Source organism: Protopterus annectens, chromosome 8.part0 (assembly GCF_019279795.1).
Source record: "Protopterus annectens isolate FY-2018-M chromosome 8.part0, PAN1.0, whole genome shotgun sequence".
In the NCBI taxonomy this organism is placed as follows: domain Eukaryota; kingdom Metazoa; phylum Chordata; order Ceratodontiformes; family Protopteridae; genus Protopterus; species Protopterus annectens.
The window spans coordinates 14,308,261-14,331,839 of NC_056741.1; the positions used below are offsets into that span (position 1 = coordinate 14,308,261).

At 44.0% G+C, this 23,579-nt stretch overlaps 1 protein-coding gene across 1 annotated transcript in view; it reads right to left on the minus strand.

The window, feature by feature from the left end:
- The window catches only part of MRPL51 (mitochondrial ribosomal protein L51), a 182,218-nt gene that overhangs the window by 126,615 nt on the left and 32,024 nt on the right, over positions 1 to 23,579 (minus strand). Inside the window, exon 2 of the mRNA XM_044079567.1 lies at positions 4,224 to 4,346. Within this exon, the coding sequence (XP_043935502.1) occupies positions 4,224 to 4,305 (82 nt within the window). The 5' untranslated portion in view covers positions 4,306 to 4,346. The remainder of the gene's footprint in view (positions 1 to 4,223; positions 4,347 to 23,579) is intronic.

Consider the following 23,579-nt stretch of genomic DNA (forward strand, 5'->3'; position numbering starts at 1 on the left):
GACTAAAGGAGAAGAGATGTATTTAAAAAAGTGTCAAGTAAAGTGCTGCATGATGTAGTCTGTCTTGGCGTTATACAAGTTTTGTTGGGAAAAAAGCAAATTACAGAGCTACAGACATTGCTTAGTCTCAACGCCAAATATAAAAATTATTATGAAGATTTTTCAAAAGAGGTTGGAAGAAGTTGCACATGAGAGGACTTAGGGTATCAAAGTTAAGAATGTTAAGAATTTCTTATTCTGTAGAAGAATATGGGGATACTAAGGAAAATTACTGCATATGATAGAACAAGGTTTTTGATAGTGGAGATAATCATCATCAATTATGGAATGATTTGTATACATATCGGATATGTAGCAAGGTTGCTAATTTTTTTTAAGTGAATACATAAGCATACTTGCTGAAAGGGTGGTTTGAGCAAAAGTGTAAATGTGTACGACAAGGACGCCCAGTGACTGGGTTGTTTAGATTATTAGTGCACTGACATGGATGGTATGCAAAGGTATTGAAGAAAAACAGATAATGTTCTGGAGCAAAACTGTGCTTCCCAAAGTGCTGAATTATGTGGATGATTTGCTTACAATGGTTAAAAAGTTATGGGTGGTTGTAGTTTTACGGTTTTGGTGGAAATATCACTGAAAGTACGTTTAACACTACATAAGGATAAAAGAAAGGGGTTTGAGGCTGCTTTACAACTGGATGTTATATACATTAACATGGTGGAATGCAATGCGTTGGGTTTACAGTATGGTGGACAAAAGGTGATGGAGGTTCAGCAGAATGAAATGTTGTCAAGATACAAAAATATAGGAGTATGGAATATGTTTACTTAATCAATCCATTTGTTTTGGGTAAGCAAGGGTATTTAGGGACAGTGTTTATGTTTCCATTTAGGAGAATAATATATATAAACAAATAAAAATAAAGTCCAATTGGATATTGAACCCCTTTTCAGCGGAGACTCTGGAAGAAAAGAACTAGGAGATACAATAACAAACAGAAAAACAAAAGACATGAAAGAAATTCATAAAACAAGTTGATGGTAACTTGTATATTTTTATCATATTTACCTACTGAGTGAAAAGATACATTACATATGGGTTTATGTCAGAATATCGAGTTTTTGGAAACTCTGACATCATATGGAGACTCTAAGTTAGAAACCAAAATTATAGTGAATCTAGGTACTTTGTTTCCTAGAGGATTGAATTTGGACATCAATGGGATAGTTAGGTGTTACATCGATTGAGTTAGTAAAAACAGAAGAAAGAGGTTAAGAATGTTTATAATAAGGGCAATATATAGGTAGTTACATGTGAATGAACTAGGTAAATATTAAACATTATGTGTCAGGATAATGAATTTGTTTAATGTTGAATTAATTTATTTAAATAACATTTATTAGAAATATGTAATGAATGAAATACTGATGAATGTATGGTTAAATGAAATTAATTTAAAACGCACTTAATGAACTCATTTAATGAATATGTAACATTCATATTTATTACATGAAAGGAATATGGTTAGATATTGTTTAAATATTTAAGGTAGTAAGTAGGAAGAGTGAGTGTGGCATGTTGTTATAGAGCTCAAGGTTTTAAAATGTGAACATTGTATGTTTTTGGTTTACATGGGGGTACACCTTTTAAGCTCGGATAGTGGTTCATATGTATTTAATTGGATTTGGGAACTAATTGAATGTAATTAAATGTATTAACACATCAACTTTGGGAATATCAAAAGGCTGCTTAAAATGTACTGAGTTATTCCTTTGAAGGCTTGTGTAGCCGAGGTACCGAGAACTGGCAGCTACAGCAGTGCTTCCTGAGTGTTTGTTTTTCTGTTTGGGGAGAATTCCTTGTTCCCTTTGGGGAACTGTTCGTGTGTTTTTTTTTCATCTTATGGTTGAGACCATATGTTCGAGTTTCTAAAAACTTGAATGAAACAAAAAAAAAAAAAAACTACATTCTTGCCCCCCCTCCCTGCACTCCCTACATACCCTGCAAATTATATACACCAAACCTGCGGTCGCACTTCAGTGTGGGGAAAACGGCAAATTCCCCAATCCCTAATGTAATGAAATCTCCACACCAATTTTTCCTATTAGGTGGATTTTCCATTGTGTTTTGAATGAGGAAAGATCACCAAGCCTTTGGTTTAGAGTGGGTAAGTTACACATTCTGGAGATTTTGTTACCATACAGGACTTTTAGCTTTGTGTATGCTTAGTAAGGATCTGTATGTGGATCAAAGACTTCTTGTTGGTACATGAGGACAAATATATTTTTAGAGAGGGACATTTGGTTTATAGACTAGACTGTGTACTAGTGTAGCCGAGTTGAGGTAGTTCCAGCCATTTCAGCTTTTGAAGCTGCACACGCTGATAAAACCTACTGGGAAGGTTGCATGCAAATTTTGTAATCTGGTTGTAGCATTTCTGCACTTTAACAGTCACACGGGGGCAGCAAATTAGCGGAGACCAATTTGCCACCGTTTCTACTGAGGATGACATTCTTCATGAAGCCCAGCCCACAGCGCTTTAGCAGTGCTGTAACTGGGTCTAAAGCAGTACTTTATAATGAAGACGATTGCTTCATATAAGAGATACTGGAGCTACTGGAAACAGTAGGAATGAGAGGGAAAGAAGTTATTAAGTTCATAGATTGGTACTAGATTATTTGCACTTGCAGGTCATTTGAAGTCTATCTAAACTTCCCAACCCAAAGGTAAGAATCAAACACTGTACCTTGTTGTCTAGAGCACAAACCCATTAACCATTATGCGAATCCCTAACCCCTTGAAAAACACAAAAAAATGAGCAACACATTTGTCTCTCCACTGCACCACCGAGACAAGTGTCTAAATGTATAAACTTCCTCCATTTTTATTATTATTAGGGGTTCAAGGCGACATCTTACAGTGTAGTTACAAATTCCTGGATCACATTTGAGAGTGACATGGGGAAAGTATTAATCTTGGAGTACAGTGATTTTTGTTTCATTTTTTTTTGGGAGGGGGACTGAAAATAGGTCTTGGGTGAAGGGGTGCTTGGGAAATACTATAAGCATACAATTAGCTGAAAGTGCAGTTAGCAAAAGGTAGTAAAAACAGGAAAAGAAAGATATGACGACATTGCAGAAAAGTATTACATTAATCCCTGGTAAGGTCTTAAGGATAGAGTGAGGAGGATTACATTTAACTGCAAGATTTTTTTCACTGGATGTTGTGGAACAGATTACTAGTAAAAGCAACGATGAAGTATAAACAACTGGAAGAAAGGAAATGTAATATATGTGGGGGTAGAAGAGACTACAGAACATTTTTTTGGTGGGGGTTATGGAACAGGAATGACTAATCCAGTTTTATTGGTTCATAGATTAGTACTAAGCTAACTGCCCTTGCAAGCCATTTTACGCCTAGCCAATTATCCCTTGTGAGACTCAAACCCTGCACCTTGTGTTTGTAAGGCAAACACCTTAACCATTAGGCCACCCTCCCAAACCCTAATGGTTAAGGTGTTTGTCTTACAAACACAAGGTGCAGGGTTTGAGTCTCACAACTTAAGGTTCAAAGAAATGGTCTAAAGCATTCAGAATATTCTAGTAGATCTGTAACAATGAACTAATACTGGACCAGTAATCAGTTACCCATCAACTCTGTGATACGCTCATGCCCATGGGCCTAATACTAGGCCAGCAAAACCACTTGCCAATCCAGTAGCAACCAAAAGTTTGATACTAAACCAATTAATTTAATACCTACTTAAAAACATGCAATTACTACAATGACCCTAGAGCAGACCTAATCTAGTACCTACCTAAAACATGTGATTATTACAATGGTCCGGCGGCAGACCAGCTAATCTAATACCTACTTACCCTATGTTATAAAGTGCTCATACCAATGTTTGTTACTAAATTAGCTGGTCTACTTCCTAGTAATGCCAGACCATCCATAATATTTCATGTTAATGACCTCATAAGAATTTAATTAATTTATGACCTACCAATGTTATAATATTCAGAGGTGTACATGTCAATGAACTAATGCAATAATCTCACATTTTACTACAATAAAACTTTTCATATTAAGGGCATGTTCATCAGCATCAGAGTACAATACTTAACTGGTCAGTATGTGGATTTGTCTCTCTGGTTAAGTCTAAACGTTAAACAAAGCGTTTAAATTTATTTGAAATGACATCGCAAGCTAAGCAGACTCACCAACCAAAAAGTCACGCTGTGTCCTGATAAGTGGGCACCAAAGTGAAGTTTGTCTACAGAACATCTGAAGCAGGGAAGCCATGGCTGGCAAGGAAATGCAGTCTCAAACAAATAATTCCACAGCTGTGTTTGAAGATTAAAAACAGACATTAGTTAGGCAAAGGAAATAGTATCCAATATCAAACCACAAGTTTTTTTTTTTTTTTTTTTAGAAAGCAAGTTATGTACTCACCATAACGTTCCATCTGTGTTGTTGCCTCTCATTGCTCTTCAACCTATGGGTTTCAGATCCGAGCAGCCATATACTAAAGCTGTAGGCTCCAACATCTGAGCTCCACTCCTCCAAATCTCTCAGATCGAGTTTGCTGCAACCTAGTACCTCACATAATCAAACTACCACAAAGGTAACAGAAATTACTTAGAATAAAGGAATCAACAAAGCTAGAATACTTCAGGAGCTCAAAATGGAAACAGAAGTATCTGTCCCAACAATATCCGTTAGGTCTATGAAAAAGGCAGGGAAGACTAAAGAGCAAATGAGAGGCAACACCACAGATAGAACGTTATGGTGAGTACTTAATTTCTTTATCTAATGTTGTTGCCTTCATTTGGTCTTCAACCTATGGGACAGAGTCCCCAGCTACTAAAAGAACTTGGAGGCCCTCAAGAAAGGGTATTCCGGAGCACAGTGGAACCTGGAAATAATGTCCAGCTTGTAATGCGAAATAAAGGTATGATGGGTGGACCACGTAGCAGCTGCAAAAATTAAGTTTAGACCAAAAGGGTAAAGAGGTATAATGGGCTTCATTATGCCAAGGTAAGGAAATGCCCTTGGAGGAATAAGAAAGTTGGATACAACTAGTAATCCAGTGGACTAGAATAACCTTGGAAACTGGTTTACCTAATCCGGATTTAGAAAAAGATACAAGAAGCTGGTCAAATTTCCTAGTCAGATTTCCTTAGTGTTTTTGTTCTGTTCAAACAGAAACGCAGTTGTCTATGCACATTAACATATGGAGAAGACACTCTCCCTTGTTTTGAAAGTTTGTAAGAAAATTGATGACTTGGGTTTAAGTTAGCCTCAGAAGCGACCTTGGACAAGAGAGAGTGGGGATTGGTACGCAAGATACGCTGTCCTTGTGAAAAATCAGATATGGAGGTTTGCAAGATAAAGTCTGTAGCTCAGAAATCCTCTTAGAGGAAGTAATGGGCACCAAGAAAACAAGTTTTCCAAGAAAGGAACTTAAGTCTACTTTCACTGCAGGTTCAAAACAGGGTGGGACCAAAGCCTGAAGAACTACGGCGAGGTCCCAAGGAAGGGATGGATCTTTAATTGGAGGAGGTAGAAGAAAGGTACCCTTCAGGAAGGCCTTGCATAGTTTAGATGAAGCTAGAGAGAGAGAGAGAGAGAGAGAGAGAGAGAGAGTTCTCCCCTACATGAAAATTGGAAATGGCAGCAAGCTGCATCTTAACCACAGAAAACATGCACAGCTACGGTGAGCCAGAAAGTTCAAAACTGCAGACACTGGTACAGAAAAAGGGTCTAAATTGTTCTGATGAGCTCAGATAGAGAACCTCTTCCACTTACTGTCGTAAAGCTTCCTAGTGGACGGTTTGTGAGCTGCAATCAAAATTTTTCTGACTGTGGAGGAAAGCCCGCGAGTTCTAACCATCACTGAAAGTGGAGAAACCAAGTGGTTAGTTTCAAGTTCGGAAGATCTGGATGGGAATGTCCCAAAGGGTGGGACAAGAGATCTGGACAGGCCTTCAGAGTCCAAGGTGGACAAACTAGGTGAGACCAAAGAAAGGATAACCACATTTGACAGGGATAATGAGGATGACTTGACCCTTCAACCTCTGTGGTTTCTGTAGAAATATGGGAATGAGCAGAAAAGGTGAGAAGACAGACAATAGACCAGGGGTTCAAGCATGGACTACAGCATCTCTCAATGACTGTTCCTGCAAAGGGATCAGGAAAAAAAAAACTCGCTGCACTTGGTGTTGGAGGGAGATGCAAACAGGTTGCAGCAAGGTTGACCCCATCTCTGGATGATCATGTCTGCCACTGCAGGACTTTAGAGACCACTCGTGAAGCATCAGGATGATCCTGCTGAGCTGGTCAACAAGGATGTTCGACTTCCCTGAATGTGCATCGCTATGAGAAAATGGTTTGAAGAGATCACCCATTGCCACAACCTCACAGCCTCTCAACACAGGGGATAAGATCTGGCTTCTCCTTGTTTGCTGATGTACCAGACCACAGACATGTCTGTCTGAATAGCAATAGTTCCAGTGGGAAGAGAGGAGAGGAGGGCTTGCAACGCGAGAAGCACCACTCTCACCTCCAGAACATTTATATGCAAATTGGTCTCCAAGTGGAACATGTGCCTTGAACTGTCTGTCCCAGATAATGCCCCCCACCCAAGTTGGGAAGCATCCATGGCCACAGTGGCCAAGGTGGGAGGAAGGAAGAAAGGCCGGCCCTGGAGATCGTCTGATTGTATCCACCAGATGAGAGACTAAGTAATACAGAAGTAACCGTTGCACAGCTAAGTTCCAATGAAGCACTTTCAAGTGAAGGTGGGCCAAGGGAGAGTAACTGTCGCCACTATGTACCCCAAGGCCCAAAGAACAAGAATGGCTTGGGAGGAAGGTGTGTCCACAATCTGTCTGACATGAGATCTCAGACTGGAGATCCTGTCGGGAGTAAGGAGAGCTAGGGACCAAGGAGTGTCCAAATGAGCTCTGATAAAATCTATGACCTGAACTGGAACAAGATCAGAGATTTCTTAGATATGCCCAAGGTTCAGGCTAGCTGAAGTAAATATTCTCTGGCTTGAAAGCAGTCAATACCTGGTGGGAGCAGTCAGGAGCCAATCGTCTAGGTAGGGAAACACCTGGAATCCTTGCAGTCTCATGTGAGCTGCTACCACTCCCATGCATGTGGTGAACACCCTGGGGGCTGTGGTGAGACCAAAGGGCAGTGCTCGGAATGGATAGTGATTGGCTCCCAGCTTGAGGAGGAGATACCTTCTGGAGAACCTGTTCATCATTATGTGGCAGTACGTGTCCTGAAGGTCTAAAGAGCACATCCAGTCGTCCTTCTGCAGGAAGGACAAAATGGACTGTAGCGTGACCATTTGGAACTTTGAATTGGCAACTGACTTGTTTAGGGAAGTAAGATCCAGAATGGGTTCGAGGTCCCCTGTCTTTTTGGGCACTAAAGAGAACTTGAGTAAAAGCCGGATCTAAGCTGGTCTTGGGGGCACACTTTGGATGACTCCGAGAGCAGTTTTGCAATCTCTAATGCTACAGCCTCCCATTGACTGGGTAGAACATCCGGGAAGATCTTCCTTGGGAGAAGTTTTTGGGAAAAGGATGTAGAATAGCCTCTGGATCTAATCTTTGACATACAACAATATTTTGTGATGGCTTCCCTGGCTGTTGGGTGTAGAGACAAATGTCCCCTGACTGCCTCAACAGTACAGCAGCTGGGCAATCCTTCGGGATCGGTGATTGGGCCTGTCAGAGAAACAATCTAGAAACCATTGATTCATTGGACCCCCCCCCCCCACTGCCACGAGGGTGGCATCTATTAGAATCACTTCCCCCTCTGCAACAAAAGGTCCCCTTGTGAATCTTGGAAAGGACCCTGCAACTTATGGAACCATAATTTCTTACCTCCATGCTGGTTCCTGGAAAAGGAGAAAAGGACAGTTGTAGGGTAGAGAAGCTTATCTGACTGCAGTGTCTTTCTATCCTTTCCACTTTGGGAGTGTGCATCTAACTGTCGGACCAAAAAGGGTTGATTCACCGAAGGAAGCGTTGACAAAGATGCCTTATAGGGTTCTGAACCATCACACAGCCACATCCAGGCATAGCGTCTAACAATGAAACCTGATCTGGCAGCCCGTGAGGCACCCTCTACCGTATGAGAGATTAACCTCATGAACAGGTTAGGGTGGCCATTCTTGAGGAATAGGATTTCTGCTCCTCAGCAAACATGGAGTCCCAAGACCGAGCTAGAAAGTTCATTGACAAAGTCCCTCTGTAGCCTGGTTACATGTGCCAGGTAGTTCAAAGTTTGCAATGCGAAAGTCGCTGAAGCATAAATCCACTTTTTGAACCTGTCCAAAGTCCTAGACTCCCTTTTAGGGGGATGGGCAGTGGAGCTCTGCTGGGCTAGCTCCTTTTTGGTGGCAGCTGCAACCACCATGGCATCAATAGGAATCCCTTTAGTCCAATGTGGTTAATCAGCAGGGACACAAAGTATCTTATCAGGCTGCTTAGGGATAGGTTCCGCTGTGTCTGGTTCCTTCCAAACACTGCAGGACACAAGGTTGATAAGGGGGTCTGCAGGGGGGTGGGCACCCAAGTAGTAGATGGGCCTGACCTAGAAGCTTCCAGAAACACAGATTCCATTGGATTATGGCTTTTGAACACCAACCACCCTTCTGGTGAAAAATTTCCATGAGCTCACCAAATGAAACATCCTTGGGTGGAGATCTGTGGGACCCTTCTCCATCCAGATTGGTGTAGTCAGTGAGGGATTCCAAAGGGGAATCCAGGTGTCTCCTTTTACACATACGCTTCTGAGGGACCTCTTCGATGGGGTGTTCCAGAGAGGTATCGAAGACTCCAGGGGTTCCAAATGGGAAGCAAGCCAGACATCCTTCTGGGCAGGCTGTCCCAGAGGGGACACAGTAGATGCCTCAGGCACAGATGCAGCTGGGGGGGGGGGAACCACAGTCCAAAGCAGGCAGAGTCGAGGCTCTTCTGGGTGTAGAAAAAGTACAGTTGTGTACCTACCATAAATGTAAATGTTCGAGTGTATTCGCTGTTGCAGTCATTACAATTGGGTTATCCTGCTGGCAGGCTACCCGCAGTCGGCCCGAGTTCCAAAGTCTAGGTCTGGCCTCGGTTGCTGTCGCCTCCTCCCTAACGTCAGTGCGCCAGGGGTATACAAGATGCAGCAGACACCATTTTCTTCAGTTTTTCTTGCCCCAGATGTCAGGTGCCCCAAAACTGGCAGGCTAATTTATGCCAATAAGCATGCATGCACATAAAAACTTTTCCTTCATCTACAAGCAAATACACCACATAGGTTGTATAAAATAGAAAAGTACAGATAAATCCCAGCAAAGAAAAGGGGGCATGGAGGGGGCGTAACCTGGACTGCAACAGTGAATACACTCTAACATCTACATTTATGGTAGGTACACAACTGTACTATGTTCGTGTTTCACTGTTGCAGTCAATACAATTGGGTTGAATCCCAAAGCTAAGGTTGGGAGGCTGGAGCTAAATAGGATTAGGAGAGACTATAAGGCCCTGCAGAACTGCAGTGGCAAAACCTGCCCTGGATTTAGAGTAGAGAGGTAAGTGATAGTGCTTTGTAAAGGTATGCACTGAACTCCAGGTTGCAGACTCTAAGATGTCTTTGGTTGGTACTCCTCTGAGAAAGGCTGCTGAAGTGGCTGCTGCTCCGGTTGAGTGTGGCCTAATGTCCTTAGGCACTGATTTGCCATGCTGTGAATAGCAGAAACGAATGCAATGGCCTATCCACTTTGAAACAGTCGGTTTTCCTTGTGATGCTACAGCATATGCCACTAGGAGTTCATCAGTTTTTCTGAAAGCTTTAGTTTTGTCCAAGTAGAAGCGTAGCTGTCTGTGAATGTCCAAGTAATGCAGAATTCTCTCACCCTTATTCTGTGGGTTTGGATAAAAAGTAGGCAAATGAATTGTTTGATCAAGGGCGCCACTGGATACTACCTTAGGCATAAATGTAGGGTTAGTCCTCAACGAAACCCTGTCTGGATGGAAAATGATAAAAGGTTCCACAGCCATGACTGCCTGTAACTCAGGACTCTTCTAGCAGAGGTTATTGCTAGGAGCAGAGCTGTTTTCCAGGATAAGAATTTTATGTCAGCTGCAAAGGCTGGCTCAAACGGAGGTAGTGTGAGTTTTTCCAAGACATAGTTGAGGTCCCATGCAGGTATTGGCGCTCTCCTTGGAGGTCTTATGTTTTTTGCCCCTCTGAGGTACTGCCTTAGTAAGGGGTGTGAAAAAATAGGTGGTTCTGTATTGTAATGAGCTGATATGGCAGAAGCGTGAATTTTAATTGATGAAAAAGAAAGGCCTTTATCCAGCATCTCAGTTAAGTATTGTAAAATCTGAGGAATATTTGGAACAATCGTGTCAATACCTTGTGCTTGGTTCCAAGCACAGAATCTCTTCCATTTATCTGCATAAGATTTTCTGGTGCTAGGCCTCCTGGCCTCCAAAATAACATCCATCCCTGCTTTAGAGAGAGGTGTGTCTCGAGAGGCTATATTATCTGTCATGCCGCCAAGTTTAAGGTTTTGAGTTGGCTGTGCAGTATCTGACTGTCTTGTTGGGTCAATTAGTGAGGCATTTGAGGTAATGTCCATGCTGGGCAGTGAGACAAGCTCTTCAGGATTGGGTACCAGTGCTGGCGGGGCCAGTCTGGGGCAATCAGTATCATTTTTGGTTTCTCTTGTCTGACCTTGAGGAGTACTTTGGGGAGGAGTGGCAGAGGAGGAAAGGCATATACTGTTCGATTTTTCCAACAGAAAGAGAGTGCATCCACTTTCCATGCTTGCTTGTGATAAGTCCTTGTGCAGAATCTTTGTAGTTGTGAGGGGAGGCAAATAGGTCCATGTCCGGACATCCCCAGGTCCTTGTTATGTTGAAAACTTGTGGATCCAATTTCCACTCGTGGGGATCCATGAGGTTTCTGCTTAGTTTGTCTGCCAGAATATTTTTCCTTCCTGGCAGGAATTGTGCTTGCAGATGTACTTGGTAAGTCAATGCTGTGTGCCACAAGTTCATGGCTAGCCTGCAGAGGGGGGTAGGAATGTGTGCCTCCCTGCTTGTTTATGTACCACATGACTGTAGTATTGTCCGTCCTTATTAGTAGTTGTCCTGGGTGAAGTTGATCCTTGAAGGCTGTTAGGGCATTCTGAACAGCTAGCATCTCTTTTTGATTGATATGTAGATGCATTTGACTTGCGGACCATGTGCCCTGAATACATTTTCCTGCCATATGGGCCCCCCAGGCGTAGTCCGATGCATCTGTTGTCAAAGTCTGCCTGGCTGTGGGTAAGGTGAATGGCTGTCCCATGTTCTGGTGACAGGCTTTTGCCATCCATCGAAACTCCTGTTGCAGGCAGGGAATGAGGTTAATTACTGTTTCCAGGCTGTGGCAATGTTGAGTCCAAACACTTTTTAGATACCATTGAACTTTCCTCATATGCAGTCTTGCATATGGAATTAGCAGAATGCAGGATGCCATGTAACCCAAGGCCTGCAGAATTTTTCTTGCAGATAACTGGGTCTCTGTTGCTAACGTTTTGAAATAAGTAATCAGTGTTTGTCTTGTGTGAGATAAGCCATCTGGGCAGTTGTATTTAAGCTTGCGCCCAGGAATATTATCTCTTGAGAGATTATGAGTTTTGATTTCTTTTCGTTTACTGTGTACCCTAGACTGGTCAGTAATCTTTTTACAAATGCCAGATGCTGTAGTAGAATGTCCTTGTTCTCCACTTGAATAAGGCAGTTATCCAAGTAAGGATATATTTGTATTCCTCTTTGTCGGCAAAATGCAATTACTGGTGCCAGGCATTTTGTGAAGACCCTGGGTGCAGTAGATAAGCCAAAGGGCAGTGCAGAGAATTGGTAGTGCATTGAGCCAGCTTTGAATCTGAGGTATCTTATGCACGTTTGTCTGATTGGGACATGCAGGTATGCCTCCTTTAGATCTAAAGTCACAAGCCAAGCCTTCTTGCCTAACATTGGCAGAAGCTGCTGTAGAGTCAACATCTTGAATTTTGGAATATCCAGATATGTGTTTAGGATGGATAGGGCCAGTATAGGTCTCCAGGCTTTGTCTTTTCTGGGTACCAAGAACAGTCTTGAATAGAATCCTTGACCCTGCTCTTGTTTTGGTACTTGTTGAATTGCCCTCATGTCCATGAGGGATGAAACTTTTTTTTGTGCCTCTGCCTATTGATTGTGTGGCAGATCTGGCATGCCGTTTTGCCTTGTAACTATATGTAGAACCCATTGGTCCTGTGTGATCATGTGCCAATTTTGTGGAAAAGGTGCTAGTTTGCCTCCCAAAGGGGCTGCCAAAAGATAAGTGCTTGGTGCTGGAAGTGGGAAGTCATTGAGACTGTTTTCTGTATGGCTGTGATTTTTCCTCTCCGCTTTTGGAGGTAGAAGCACCCCACTGTTTAGGTCTGTATGAGCCTTGGGGCTGTGATCTGCCTCTGGGGCATCTGTATCTGCCCCTTTCTGGTCTGACACTGGAAAGGACCCTTGGGGCTGTGATCTGCCTCTGGGGCATCTGTATCTGCCCCTTTCTGGTCTGACACTGGAAAGGACCCTTTCTGGTCTATCTGACACTGGAAAGGACCAATTTTTTGTAGGCCAGTTCCTGCTAAATCTGAGAGGCTGTACCTGCAAGAAATCCTTGACTGTTTGCATAGATTTAGCATTGTCCTCCATTTTCTTCAACACCTCTTCTGCTTTAGCACCAAACAAAGTATCATGCTGTAAAGGAGCATCTAATAGTTTTGCTTTAACATGATCCGGCAAATTCTGTTCTTTTAACCAAGCATGCCTCCTAATAACAGAACCTGTAACAGCGGCCCTGCAGGAGGCCTCAAGAAAATCAAAGCCACATTGCAAAGTATGCTTTCCAACTTGTTCAGCTGCATGCAATAAATCCTGCATTTCTTTGTTGCCTGCACATTCTGTACTTGCTGGTATTTTCTGTTTAACCAAAGATATAAGATATTGCTGATACTTAAGCATATGAAATTGGCAATTTAAGGCTCTTACAGCCAAGGTAGCAGAGGTATAAATCTTTTTGCCCCATCTGTCTAGGGCTCTAGAATCCCTATCAGAGGGGATAGGGTTTTTTGCAATAGAAGCCTTGACCCCTTTTGGACCTTGAAAGATGGTTTCAGGGTCTGCTGCAGGGTTCTTCTAGAGAAATTAGTGTGAATCAGGAACCCTGTAGTATCTGTCTGGCTTAACCGGAGCTGGTGGTAAAGAGTCTGGAGAAAAACTGGACTCTGAAAATACATCTACAACGTCTAAAACAGGCGGAATAGCCAGGGGCCTGTGCTGGGGTAATAAAAGGAAATCTGAGCCTTTTCTTACATTCTGAGTAGTCTTGGCTCTCCCAGTGAAAATGCTCCCTCATCGTATGCAGCGTTTTCCCAAAAGAATAATCCTCAGGAGGAGAGGCTGAAGGAATAGATTCTTCAGCATCAGAGTCCTCATAGGGAGGAATAGAGTAATCTTGTTCCGAGGAGGAATCAGAGGAAATGGAAACCTGGTCTGAAGATTCATATTCTAACTCTTGCCTAGGCCTCTTTTCTGGAGGGGGATGGGAACCTCTGATCAAAGTAATGAGGTCTTCGGCCATTTTAAGCATCCGTTTTTTAGGCATGGAGGCCTGTCCAGGTGAAAGCTGCACTTGTTTATTTGTCTTTAGAGCTGCTTTAGTATTTGCCTTTGTAGCTGAAGTAGGTTTTACATATAACTGCATAGGCCTGAAAACACCCTCAGAAGCCAATGCCTGCTCAGCGGCTCCGGACCCATCTGAGGGAATGGTTTCCAAGTGTCCAATACCTTGAGTTTCCAGAGGCCCAGTCGGCTCCATGTGGGAGTCGGAAGCGGCCTGTGGCTCTGAGGCTGTGAAAGCGCCTCACTGAGAACCGGTGACAGGCCTAGAAGAAGCCTCATCGTCTGTTTTGGATCTCGGATGCCTGTCCTTTTCTTTTTCTTTTCGTTTTTTGTAAACTCCGGCAGTCGGCAGATCCGACGGCATTATATAATTAAATCTTCTGCCAAAGTAATGAAATGCAAAATCGTACCGACGCTTAATAGTGCGTTGGTTAACTCTGGCACAAAACTGACAACCAGCAACGTTATGGTCAGGGCCTAGGCAAGGAATACAGTAAGAAAGAAAATCCTTATGAGGTATTTGCTTCCCACAAGAAATACAGTTATTAACTTTTTCTGATCTGAAATTTGAATTTTGAAACTTCAGGAGTTGGCCGACTGGCACTTGCGAGCTGCTTTTGCTTTGGGCACCGCATGGCAAGAAAGACTGAAGAAAATGGCGTTGGCTGCATCTTATATACCCCTGGCACACGGACGTCAGGGAGGAGGTGACAGCAACCGACGCCGGACCTAGACTGGAACTTGGGCCGACTGCGGGTAGCCTGCCAGCAGGATAACCCAATTGTAATGACTGCAACAGTGAAACACGAACATCCCCTCTCCATCACCTCGAACGCCAAGGAAGATCAGAACCCTGGGAATGCCCCCTGGAGCTGCTGACAGGAGCCCCAACTGCCCCCAGATCCAAACTGTCAAAAGCCAAAGCCCCGAGAGGAAGACAAATCCAAAAATTTCATAGCCAACTTCAACCCCTTGCAACTGGTGCCAAAGCTACGGCTCTGAGAATCACTAGGTTCAGAAACTGGAGCCGGGCAAAACAGGAGACCAGAGTCAAGGTCACAGTACCTGTTGGCTCCAGGGAGGCTAGGACCTGATAACTCCAAAATCTGGGGTTGAATTAGAGAAGGAGCCATATGAGTGAAGGCAGGGATATTGCTTGTGGATCCTGAAGGGGACAGAGCAGGCAAAATCCCCAGCTGGATTTGTGCCTTGAGGAATTTTTCCATCATACTGTCCACCTCGTCTTCAGGAAGACCTAACAGAAGCAGCCACTGAAGCAGGCGTGGTAGAGGGCCTAGGCTGCTGCAAGAGAGGGGACTTTCGTATTGAAGAGACAGACTCGAGGGAGAAACTACGGCTTGGACGAGGAGGGGAGGCTTGAAAAACTATCAGAGCCAAATCAGTCAGCTCAGAGGGTCTCGGTATTTTGGAGGAAGGAGCCACTGGGTGGCAAGATCTGCTGGAGATCTCTACCTGTCCTTGTGTTTTTTGGTGCGGGGGTTGAGCCCTCCTTGTGTTTTTTGGTGGGGGGGGGTTGAGCCATCCTTGTGTTTTTTTTTGGTGGCGGGGGTTGAACCCCTGAAGTGGAAGGGGTGGCTGAAGAGGAGGAACTTGGAAGGAGCCCCTTCAGAATGAGTTTGTTCTTAAGTGCCTGTTGTTTAAAACCGGCACAGACAGTACATGCAGAATCAAGATGAGATGCCCCTAAAAGTACAGCTGTGTATACACTTACCATAAATGTAGATGTTCGAATATATTCACTGTTGCAGTCATCACATTTGGGTTATCCCTGCGAAGGTAGCCCCTGGCTGGCCTGAATACCAGAGACTTAGTATTTCTGCATCGGTTGCTGTCTCTTGAGGACTGACATCAGGTAGTCACGTTGTATAAAGGAAGGCATCCAACACCATTACATCAGTTTTTCTTGCCCTAACCTGTCAGAAGCCCCCAAAGTAGGAGGCCAGGTTCTGGTGGTAGAACCCCACCAGTGGAAAATAAATACCAATATGTCCCTTATAAGGAAAGGAGAACAAGGGGGAAAAAATAAGGGGGGTGGAGGGAGGGAAACCAGGACAGCAACAGTGAATACACTCCAACATCTACATTTATAAGTGTACACAACTGTACTATGTTCTTCGTGTTTCACCGTTGCAGTCATCACATTTGGGTAGATTCCCAAAGCTGAGGAAATGGGTGGAGGCAGTCCAGGAAGCCAAGGGCTGGCTAGCATGGCCTGCAAGACTGCAGAGGCAAACCCTGCCCTGGATTTGGGGAAGAGAGGCAGGTGGTAATGCTTGGTAAAAGTATGAACAGATGTCCGGGTGGCAGCTGGGGATTCCTCTGAGGAAAGCTGCAGTGGTGGAGGCTGCTCTGGTGGAGTGTGACCTGACCCCCTTGGGGAGAGGCTTGCCATGCTCTTTGTAGCAGAAATGGATGCAGTGTGCTATCCATTTGGAAATGGTTTGCTTGGAGATGGCCTTGCCTTCTGCCCCTGAAACAAAGCTAGCCAGCAATTGATCAGACTTTCTGAAGGGTTTAGTCCTGTCCAGATAGTATCTGAGCTGTCTGTGGACATCTAGAGAGAGTGCAGAATCCTTTCCCCCTTGTTTTGGGGGTTAGGAAAGAAGATGGGTAAATGGATGGATTGGTTGACAGCCACACTGGACACCAACTTGGGCATGAAGGATGGATTAGTTCTGAGGGATACCCCGTCTGCATGGAAGATGATGAAGGGTTCCACAGCCATGAGTGCTTGCAGCTCAGAGACTCTTCTGGTTGAAGTGATGGCCAGGAGGAAAGCTGTCTTCCGGGAGAGAAATTTTAACTCTGCAGAAGACGTTGGTTCAAAACGGGGCAGGGTGAGCTTTTCCAAGACAAAGTTAAGGTCCCAAGCTGGTGTTGGTGCCCTTCTGGGGGGTCTCAAGTTGCTAGCCCCTCTGAGGAACTCTTTAATCAGAGGGTGTGAAAAAAGAGGCTTTGGGAAAATGAGCAGAAACAGAGACATGAATTTTTATACAGGAGAAAGAGAGAGACCACTGTGTAGTAGGTCAGCTAAGTAATCCAGGATGACAGGGATGGAGGGCTGTGACATATTGACTCCCTTTAGCCTGGATCCAGGTGCAGAACCTTTTCCATTTATCTGTATAAGACTTTCTGGTGCTAGGGCGTCTGGCCTCTCGGACAACATCCAGAACCTGTTTACTGAGGATGGCAGATTGGTCAGGGGTTAGGATTGGTCAGGGGTTAGGGTATAAGCCAAGCTGCCAAACTGAGTGTCTGCAATTGGGGGTACATGGATTCTCCTTCCCTCTGGGTTAGGAGGTTTGGAATCTGAGGAAGATTCCATGGAGGCAGTGGGGACAGGCTGTGCAGCAAGGGGTACCAGTGCTGTCTGGGCCAATCTGGAGCTATGAGGATGGTCCTCGGTTTTTCCTCCCTTATTTTGCGCAGTACCCTGGGAATGAGAAGTAGGGGAGGAAAGACATAGACAGAGAAGTTTACCCAGAGGAAGGACATGGCATCCACTTTCCAAGCCATGCAGTGATGCTCCCTGGTGCAGAATTTGCCGAGCTGATGGTTGGTGTGGGAGGCAAAGAGGTCGACCTCTGGGGTTCCCCATTTCTGAGTTATTAGGAAGAAGCTGTTTCTGTTGAGCTACCAGTCGTGGAGGTCCAAGAGCTTTCTGCTTAATTGGTTTGACAGGGAGTTGAGAGAGCCTGGCAGGTATTGTGCTAACAGGTATATTTGCATGGAAGAGGCTGTGAACCAAAGGGTCATGGCCAGCCAGCACAGCAGGTAGGAGTGAGTCCCTCCCTGCTTATTGATGTACTACATCACAGTGGTATTATCTGTTTTGATCAGGAGAACTCCTGGAGAGAAAAGGGGTTTGAAAGCTATCAAGACCTGCTGCACAGCCATCTCCTCTTTTTGACGGATGTGCAGGGAGAGTTGCTGGGGGTTCCATTGGTCCTGTATGCACCTCAAGCATAGTCTAATGCATCTGTGGTGAGGGTCTGGGCGGCGGGGTGTGGGGAGAATGGCAGTCCCTTGTTGTGGGAGAAGGCTGTTGCCCAAAGAAATTCCTTCCTCAGGCAAGGAGTAATAGGCAGAAGAGTTTCCAGTTCTTGAGTGTTGACACCAAAGGCTCTATAGGTACCACTGAAGTTTCCTCATATGCAGTCTGGCATATGGGATGAGGAGTATGCAAGAAGACATGAAACCCCAGGGCTTGCAGGATTTTCCTTGCAGGAAGCTGGGCCTGGTGGCCAGTTGAAAGAAGTAAGCTGATAGGAAAATTTGTTTCTCTGGTGTAAGGCATGCCATCTGAGATGCTGTGTCCAGACTTGCTCCCAGGAAGATTATCCTTTTGATGGGTACCTGTTTGGATTTCTTTTCGTTGATTGTGTATTCTAGGGAGGTAAGTAGATCCTTTACAAAGGCCAGGTCCTTGAGCAGCTTTTCCTGGCTGTCTGCCTGAACAAGGCAGTCATTAAGTAGGGGTACATTTGAATATTTCTGTCCGCAAAAGGCAATGGCCGGAGCCAGGCATTTTGCAAAAACTGTGGGAGCAGCAGATAAGCCAAAGGGAAGCACAGAGAACTGAAAGTGTTGAGAGCTTGCCCTGAAGTGAAGATATTTTCTGCAGGACTCCCCGATAGGAATGTGGAGGTAGGCCTCTTTTAGGTCCATGGAGGCTAGCCAGGTGTCATTGGAGAGCATGGGTAGCAGCTGCTGGAGGGTAAGCATTTCGAATTTTGGGATCACCAGAAAGGTGTTTAGAATGGATATACAGAGGATGAGGTGTGCCAGGTGCCCTCTTTTCTGGGCACCAGAAAAAGTCTGGAGTAGAAGCCTTGGCCTATCTGCTCTGCAGGAACATGCTCTACTGCCCCCAAGGAGAGCAGGAATGGATTTGCTTTTGATCCTCTGTCCACTGATTTGGTGGTAGATCTGGGAACCCTTTTGGGGTTGGAAGGGTGTGGAAGGAGAAATTGTACCCCTGAGACACAATGTTCAGAACCCAATGGTCCTTGGTAATGGAGGCCCAGGTGCTTGAGTGAAAGGAGAGTTTTCCTCCTAGGGGTATGTGAACGTGGGCAGAGGCGAGGAGTCATTGTGAGTTCTTACCATAAGAGGGTGGCTTAGAACTCCCTGGTTTTGAAGTGGAGGTAGTCCATTGCTTAGATCTCTGCAACCACTGGGACTGCTGTCTGGGGGGGGGTCTGTTTCCACGTGGCCTAGGCTGATCCTGTCTACTCTGAGCAGGAAAGGACCAGTGCTTGGAGGGAAAATGCCTGCTGAACTTAGGGGGCTGGACCTGTAGGAAATCTAACAGTCTGCATAGATTTTGCTTTTTCTTCCATCTTTTTTAAGACCTCTTCTGCTTTAGTGCCAAACAAGTTATCTGTGTGCAAGGGTGCATCCAACAATTTTGATATGACATGGTCTGGCAGAGGTTGTTCCTTAAGCCATGCATGTCTTCTAATGACAGATCCGGTGACTGCTGCCCTGCAAGAAGCTTCTAGGGCATCAAAACCACAGTGCAAAGTGTATTTAGTTACTTGACCAGCAGAATGCATTAAGTCCTGTAAATTTTTAGATTCTTCCCATGCAGGAAAGGAGGACATTTTTTGTTTAAGGAGTTCCAAAGTATGTTGCTGAGACTTAAGCATATGGAACTAACAGTTTAGTGCCCTGACAGCAAGAGTAGCTGAGGTGTACACTTTTTTACCCCATCTGTCCAGTGCTTGCAAATCCCTGTCTGAGGGGGTGGGATTCTTAGCTAATGTTGCTTTAATGCCTTTAGGCCCTTGAGTAATGACCGCAGGGTCAGCTTTTGGATTTTTAAAAAATATATTTGTGCGAGTCAGGGACTCTGTAGTACCCGTCTGGTTTTCTGGGAGCAGGAGGGAGGGCATCTGGAGTTAAGCTGGATTCTACAAAGACATCATCCACCACATCTAGGACTGGGAGGACGGCTAAAGGCCTGTGTTGTGGAAGGTCCAAGAACTCTCAGAGTCTCTTTTTAGACTCTGAGTAGTCTTGACTCTCCCATTGGAAATGCTCCCTTAAGGTATGCAGGGTTTCCCCAAAAGAAAAATCCTCTGGGGGAAAGGCAAAAGGAATGGATTCCTCTGCATGAGAATCTTCATATGTGGAGAGGGGCTGGATGTCTTCATAGTCAGATGCATCAGATTCATCTGACTCTTGTTCAGACAAAACTACTGGAGACAGATCTCTTCTTTTTTGAGGGAGTGGCTTGGCTTCTCCTTATCAGCACGACAAGGTCTTCTGCCATTTTAAGCATTTGGGAGCAGGCGCCTGAGAATGGGTAGTCAGTTTCTCTGGTGAGATTCGACACCTGGGCCTAAGGAACTTAGTTTTTTTTTTTGAAAGAATGGTAGCCATGACAGAAGGCTTCGGTTTATCTCAGGATTCGGTGCTGCAAAGGACTTCCTCGGAAGCTGGTGCCTGCACAGTGGCTCCGGACCCATCCAAGGTAGTGCCGACCACAGGATCCTTAAGACAAAGAAGAGTTCTGCGGCATACCAGACTCCAAAATGGTCTCATAACAGCTTGCGAATTAACTGAAGCGGGCATCAGGGGCTGTGAAAGCACCTCACTGAGTTCCGGAGGACTGAGAACCTGCTTAATGGAAGCATCGTCAGAAGGTTTGGTCCTGTGCGGTCTGTCTCAATCTTTACCTTTACGTTTTTTCGGAAGATCTGATGTCAAATGGCTTACCGAAGCCATACTGGAATTCGAGGACTGTAAACGGAAATATTTGGCTACAATAAGGGGCTGACAATGAATAGTTCTGGCATTAAAGCACAGAAGCGACAACGAGGGACATCGTGGTCTGGGCCTAGACAAGTAACGCAGTAAGAGTGGAAGTCCCGGTGTGGTATTTGCTTTCCACAGGCGAGAAAATTATTAACTTTTTCTGAAATCAGTTAGTGCAAGAAAAAAGGATCCCCAACGGGGTACTTAGCTTTCGAAGACTTCCAACTTCAATTCGGAAATGAAACTCAGGTAACGGCCGACTGGCACTCATGTGAACTGTTTCTGCTTTGGGCTCCACTGCAAGAAAGACTGATGTAATGGCGTTGGATGCCTTCCTTTATACCACTAATGACCTGACATCAGTCCTCAAGTGACCGCAACCGACGCAGAAATACTAAGTCTCTGGTATTCAGGCCGGCCAAGGGCTACCCTGGCAGGGATAACCAAATGTGATGACTGCAACAATGAAACACAAAGAACATCAACACACTCAGCATGTGCATTGGAAAGTGGGATTTTGTGTCCACAAGTACTACCCTTCTTAAACCCAGCAGATTTAGGATCGGCCATCCTCTTACAACCACAACAATGGAATACAACAGCAAACAAGCAAATGGCCTTAACAATTAGGACACCACTTCTTCATAATCTTATAATAAAAAAATATAAATATATATATTTATATATACACACACGACGAGATGTCTACTGAAACAGACAGGGAAGGCGAGGAAAGAGACCAAAAAAAACTCTTTCCCTGACAAAACAGAGGTAGAAAGAAAAATTAGAGTATCACTCACTGACGGAAGAATTCCCCAAGAAGCTCAAAGTTGAGAACCCAATAATTTGCTGAACAGGGCAAACGAGATCAGAGGGATTTGGAGGAGAGGAGCTCAGATGTTGCAGCCTACAGCTTCAGTATATATCAAGGTCAGATCAGATGCTCAGATCTGAAACCCATAGTTGGAAGAGCAAATGAAGGCATCATCATCAGATCTGCTTTTAATGCAACTTGACAAGCTTTACAAGCTTCACTTTACACTGCATTTTATGTAATATTATATCATGTATATTACAAACATAACATATATGAAAGCTAAAATTATAACAAAGTACATTTTAAATGCATAATAATGAGTAATATTAACAGCCATACTTACATGCAGTCAGTCCTCTTGCTTTTCCTTCTCATGTTGTCAATACTAAAAACGCCTTCACCATCCCTCATAACAAATAATTTGCCTGAACACGTACGGTGCAAGCACTTCTGTATGACGTAGTGCCTCCTCATTTCCAAACGAATTCTCAAGTCCAGAGATAAAACGTGATATGCTCTTGAACTGCCCCATAAATATTCCATGTTTTACAAGCTCACTGTGAATGGCCACCTGGCCACCAGACTACAGCCAAGCTTTTTTTGGAGAAAGGAATATACACTGGCTAAAGGGGACATCACCAGGGACCATATCCTTCAGATAACATACTGAGTGAACTTACCCCACTGCAATCTTCAGAGACTATTCAGACAAGGGTGTCAACAAAACAAAGTAGCACTTGCTGTTCTGCAACTAGTAAAGGTACCAATGAGATGATGGGGTGATGCTATGATTTCCAATTACTGTACCCAAAGAAGGGTGCATATGTTAGCCACCGTCAGTGATCCAAAGATGAGAAGCAGAAAAATTCCGTGAAAAGGGTCAAGTTTGTTACTTCTTGTACAAACAACCCGAACTCTGCATCATTACAACAAATATAAATTGATGGAAAGTTGCCTCCAAACAACTCCAAGACTGCAGCATCTCAGGAAAGTGGTACAGGCAAGTAGGTATTGTGTTATAACTAAACTAGGAAACATTTCTTGAAAATCTGCACTATATATTAGAAAGATCCTCATTTCAGTTTATTAGCTGTAATCAAAACACAGCTTGGTGAACTATGTGCTGGGCACTGAAAGGATCCTCTGAACACGTAACGTTTGACAAGGATAACACTACCAGATATTCTCATATGGTAAGAGAGATTAATAAAGGTCTCAGAATAAATCCTGCTATCTTTGTAGCATACACCTTTGTTGACGAAACAACTAAAAGGCTGTGGGTTCTATCCCCACTCCAAGTTACTGGATTACTGACAATGCAGTGCATCATGGGGTGGGAGGCTGCACTCCTGAGTGCGTCATCATTCGGATGAGAAATTAAACCAAACACCCATCTGCTCAAGTTGGTGGCAGCTTAGGTGCACATAAAACATCCCATGCTACCAATCAAAAGCAGTAGGGGAACTTCACTGATGCCCTGGTGTGAAGATAGGTGACGGCTGTCAGCCTAGCCAGGTAATATTTACAAATGACAGAATTATCTACAAAATTCTAATATAAGCCAAAGGGTTGTTCTCTTAAATGGAAGAAAATGCTGTTAGATGTGGAACTGCAAAGTGCACTCTGCTGTAACATAGCTGATAAGTCAATTCTTTGATGTCAAAACTCGGAGCTGAGATGTCTAGATAAAAGCATTCTGCCTATTGTTTTGAGGCCAGAGTTAATGGCTAGAATTTGCATGCATAATTTCTCTTACTGCTCTAGTTTCCTGACCAGCTGCAACATCAAAAGGGCTATTAATCTCAGAGTTCTGTTAGCCTGGCAACCAGAAAGAAATTATGTAATCTGAAATGAATCACTGGTACTGTGTTATCAATTAAGGACAGAAAGAATGAGGGCATCAAGCATTTGTCCTGAGAACATCCAACTCACCACTCTGCCTGTGTTCTATATGCAAGTTTATTTTAGAACTGTGCATTCTCTTAGAAGTAGATAGGAAGTAGGAAGATTAGACTAAGTGTTTTTCTGCGTTGATGTCAGAACTATTTTACTATATTATTTTAAGTATTTTCCTGTGATCTCTGAACTCGACTAGCACTGTGTAGTAAGAAGTATTGTCTTGTGTTGTTATTATTTATTATTAAATATTATAAAATATTTTTAAACCTTTCAACTATGGCTGTTTTGTATAGAGATAATTTAAGCTCGAGTGCACTGCATGTATATAGTGGTACTGTCCAAGTCGCTCAAACTTTCTG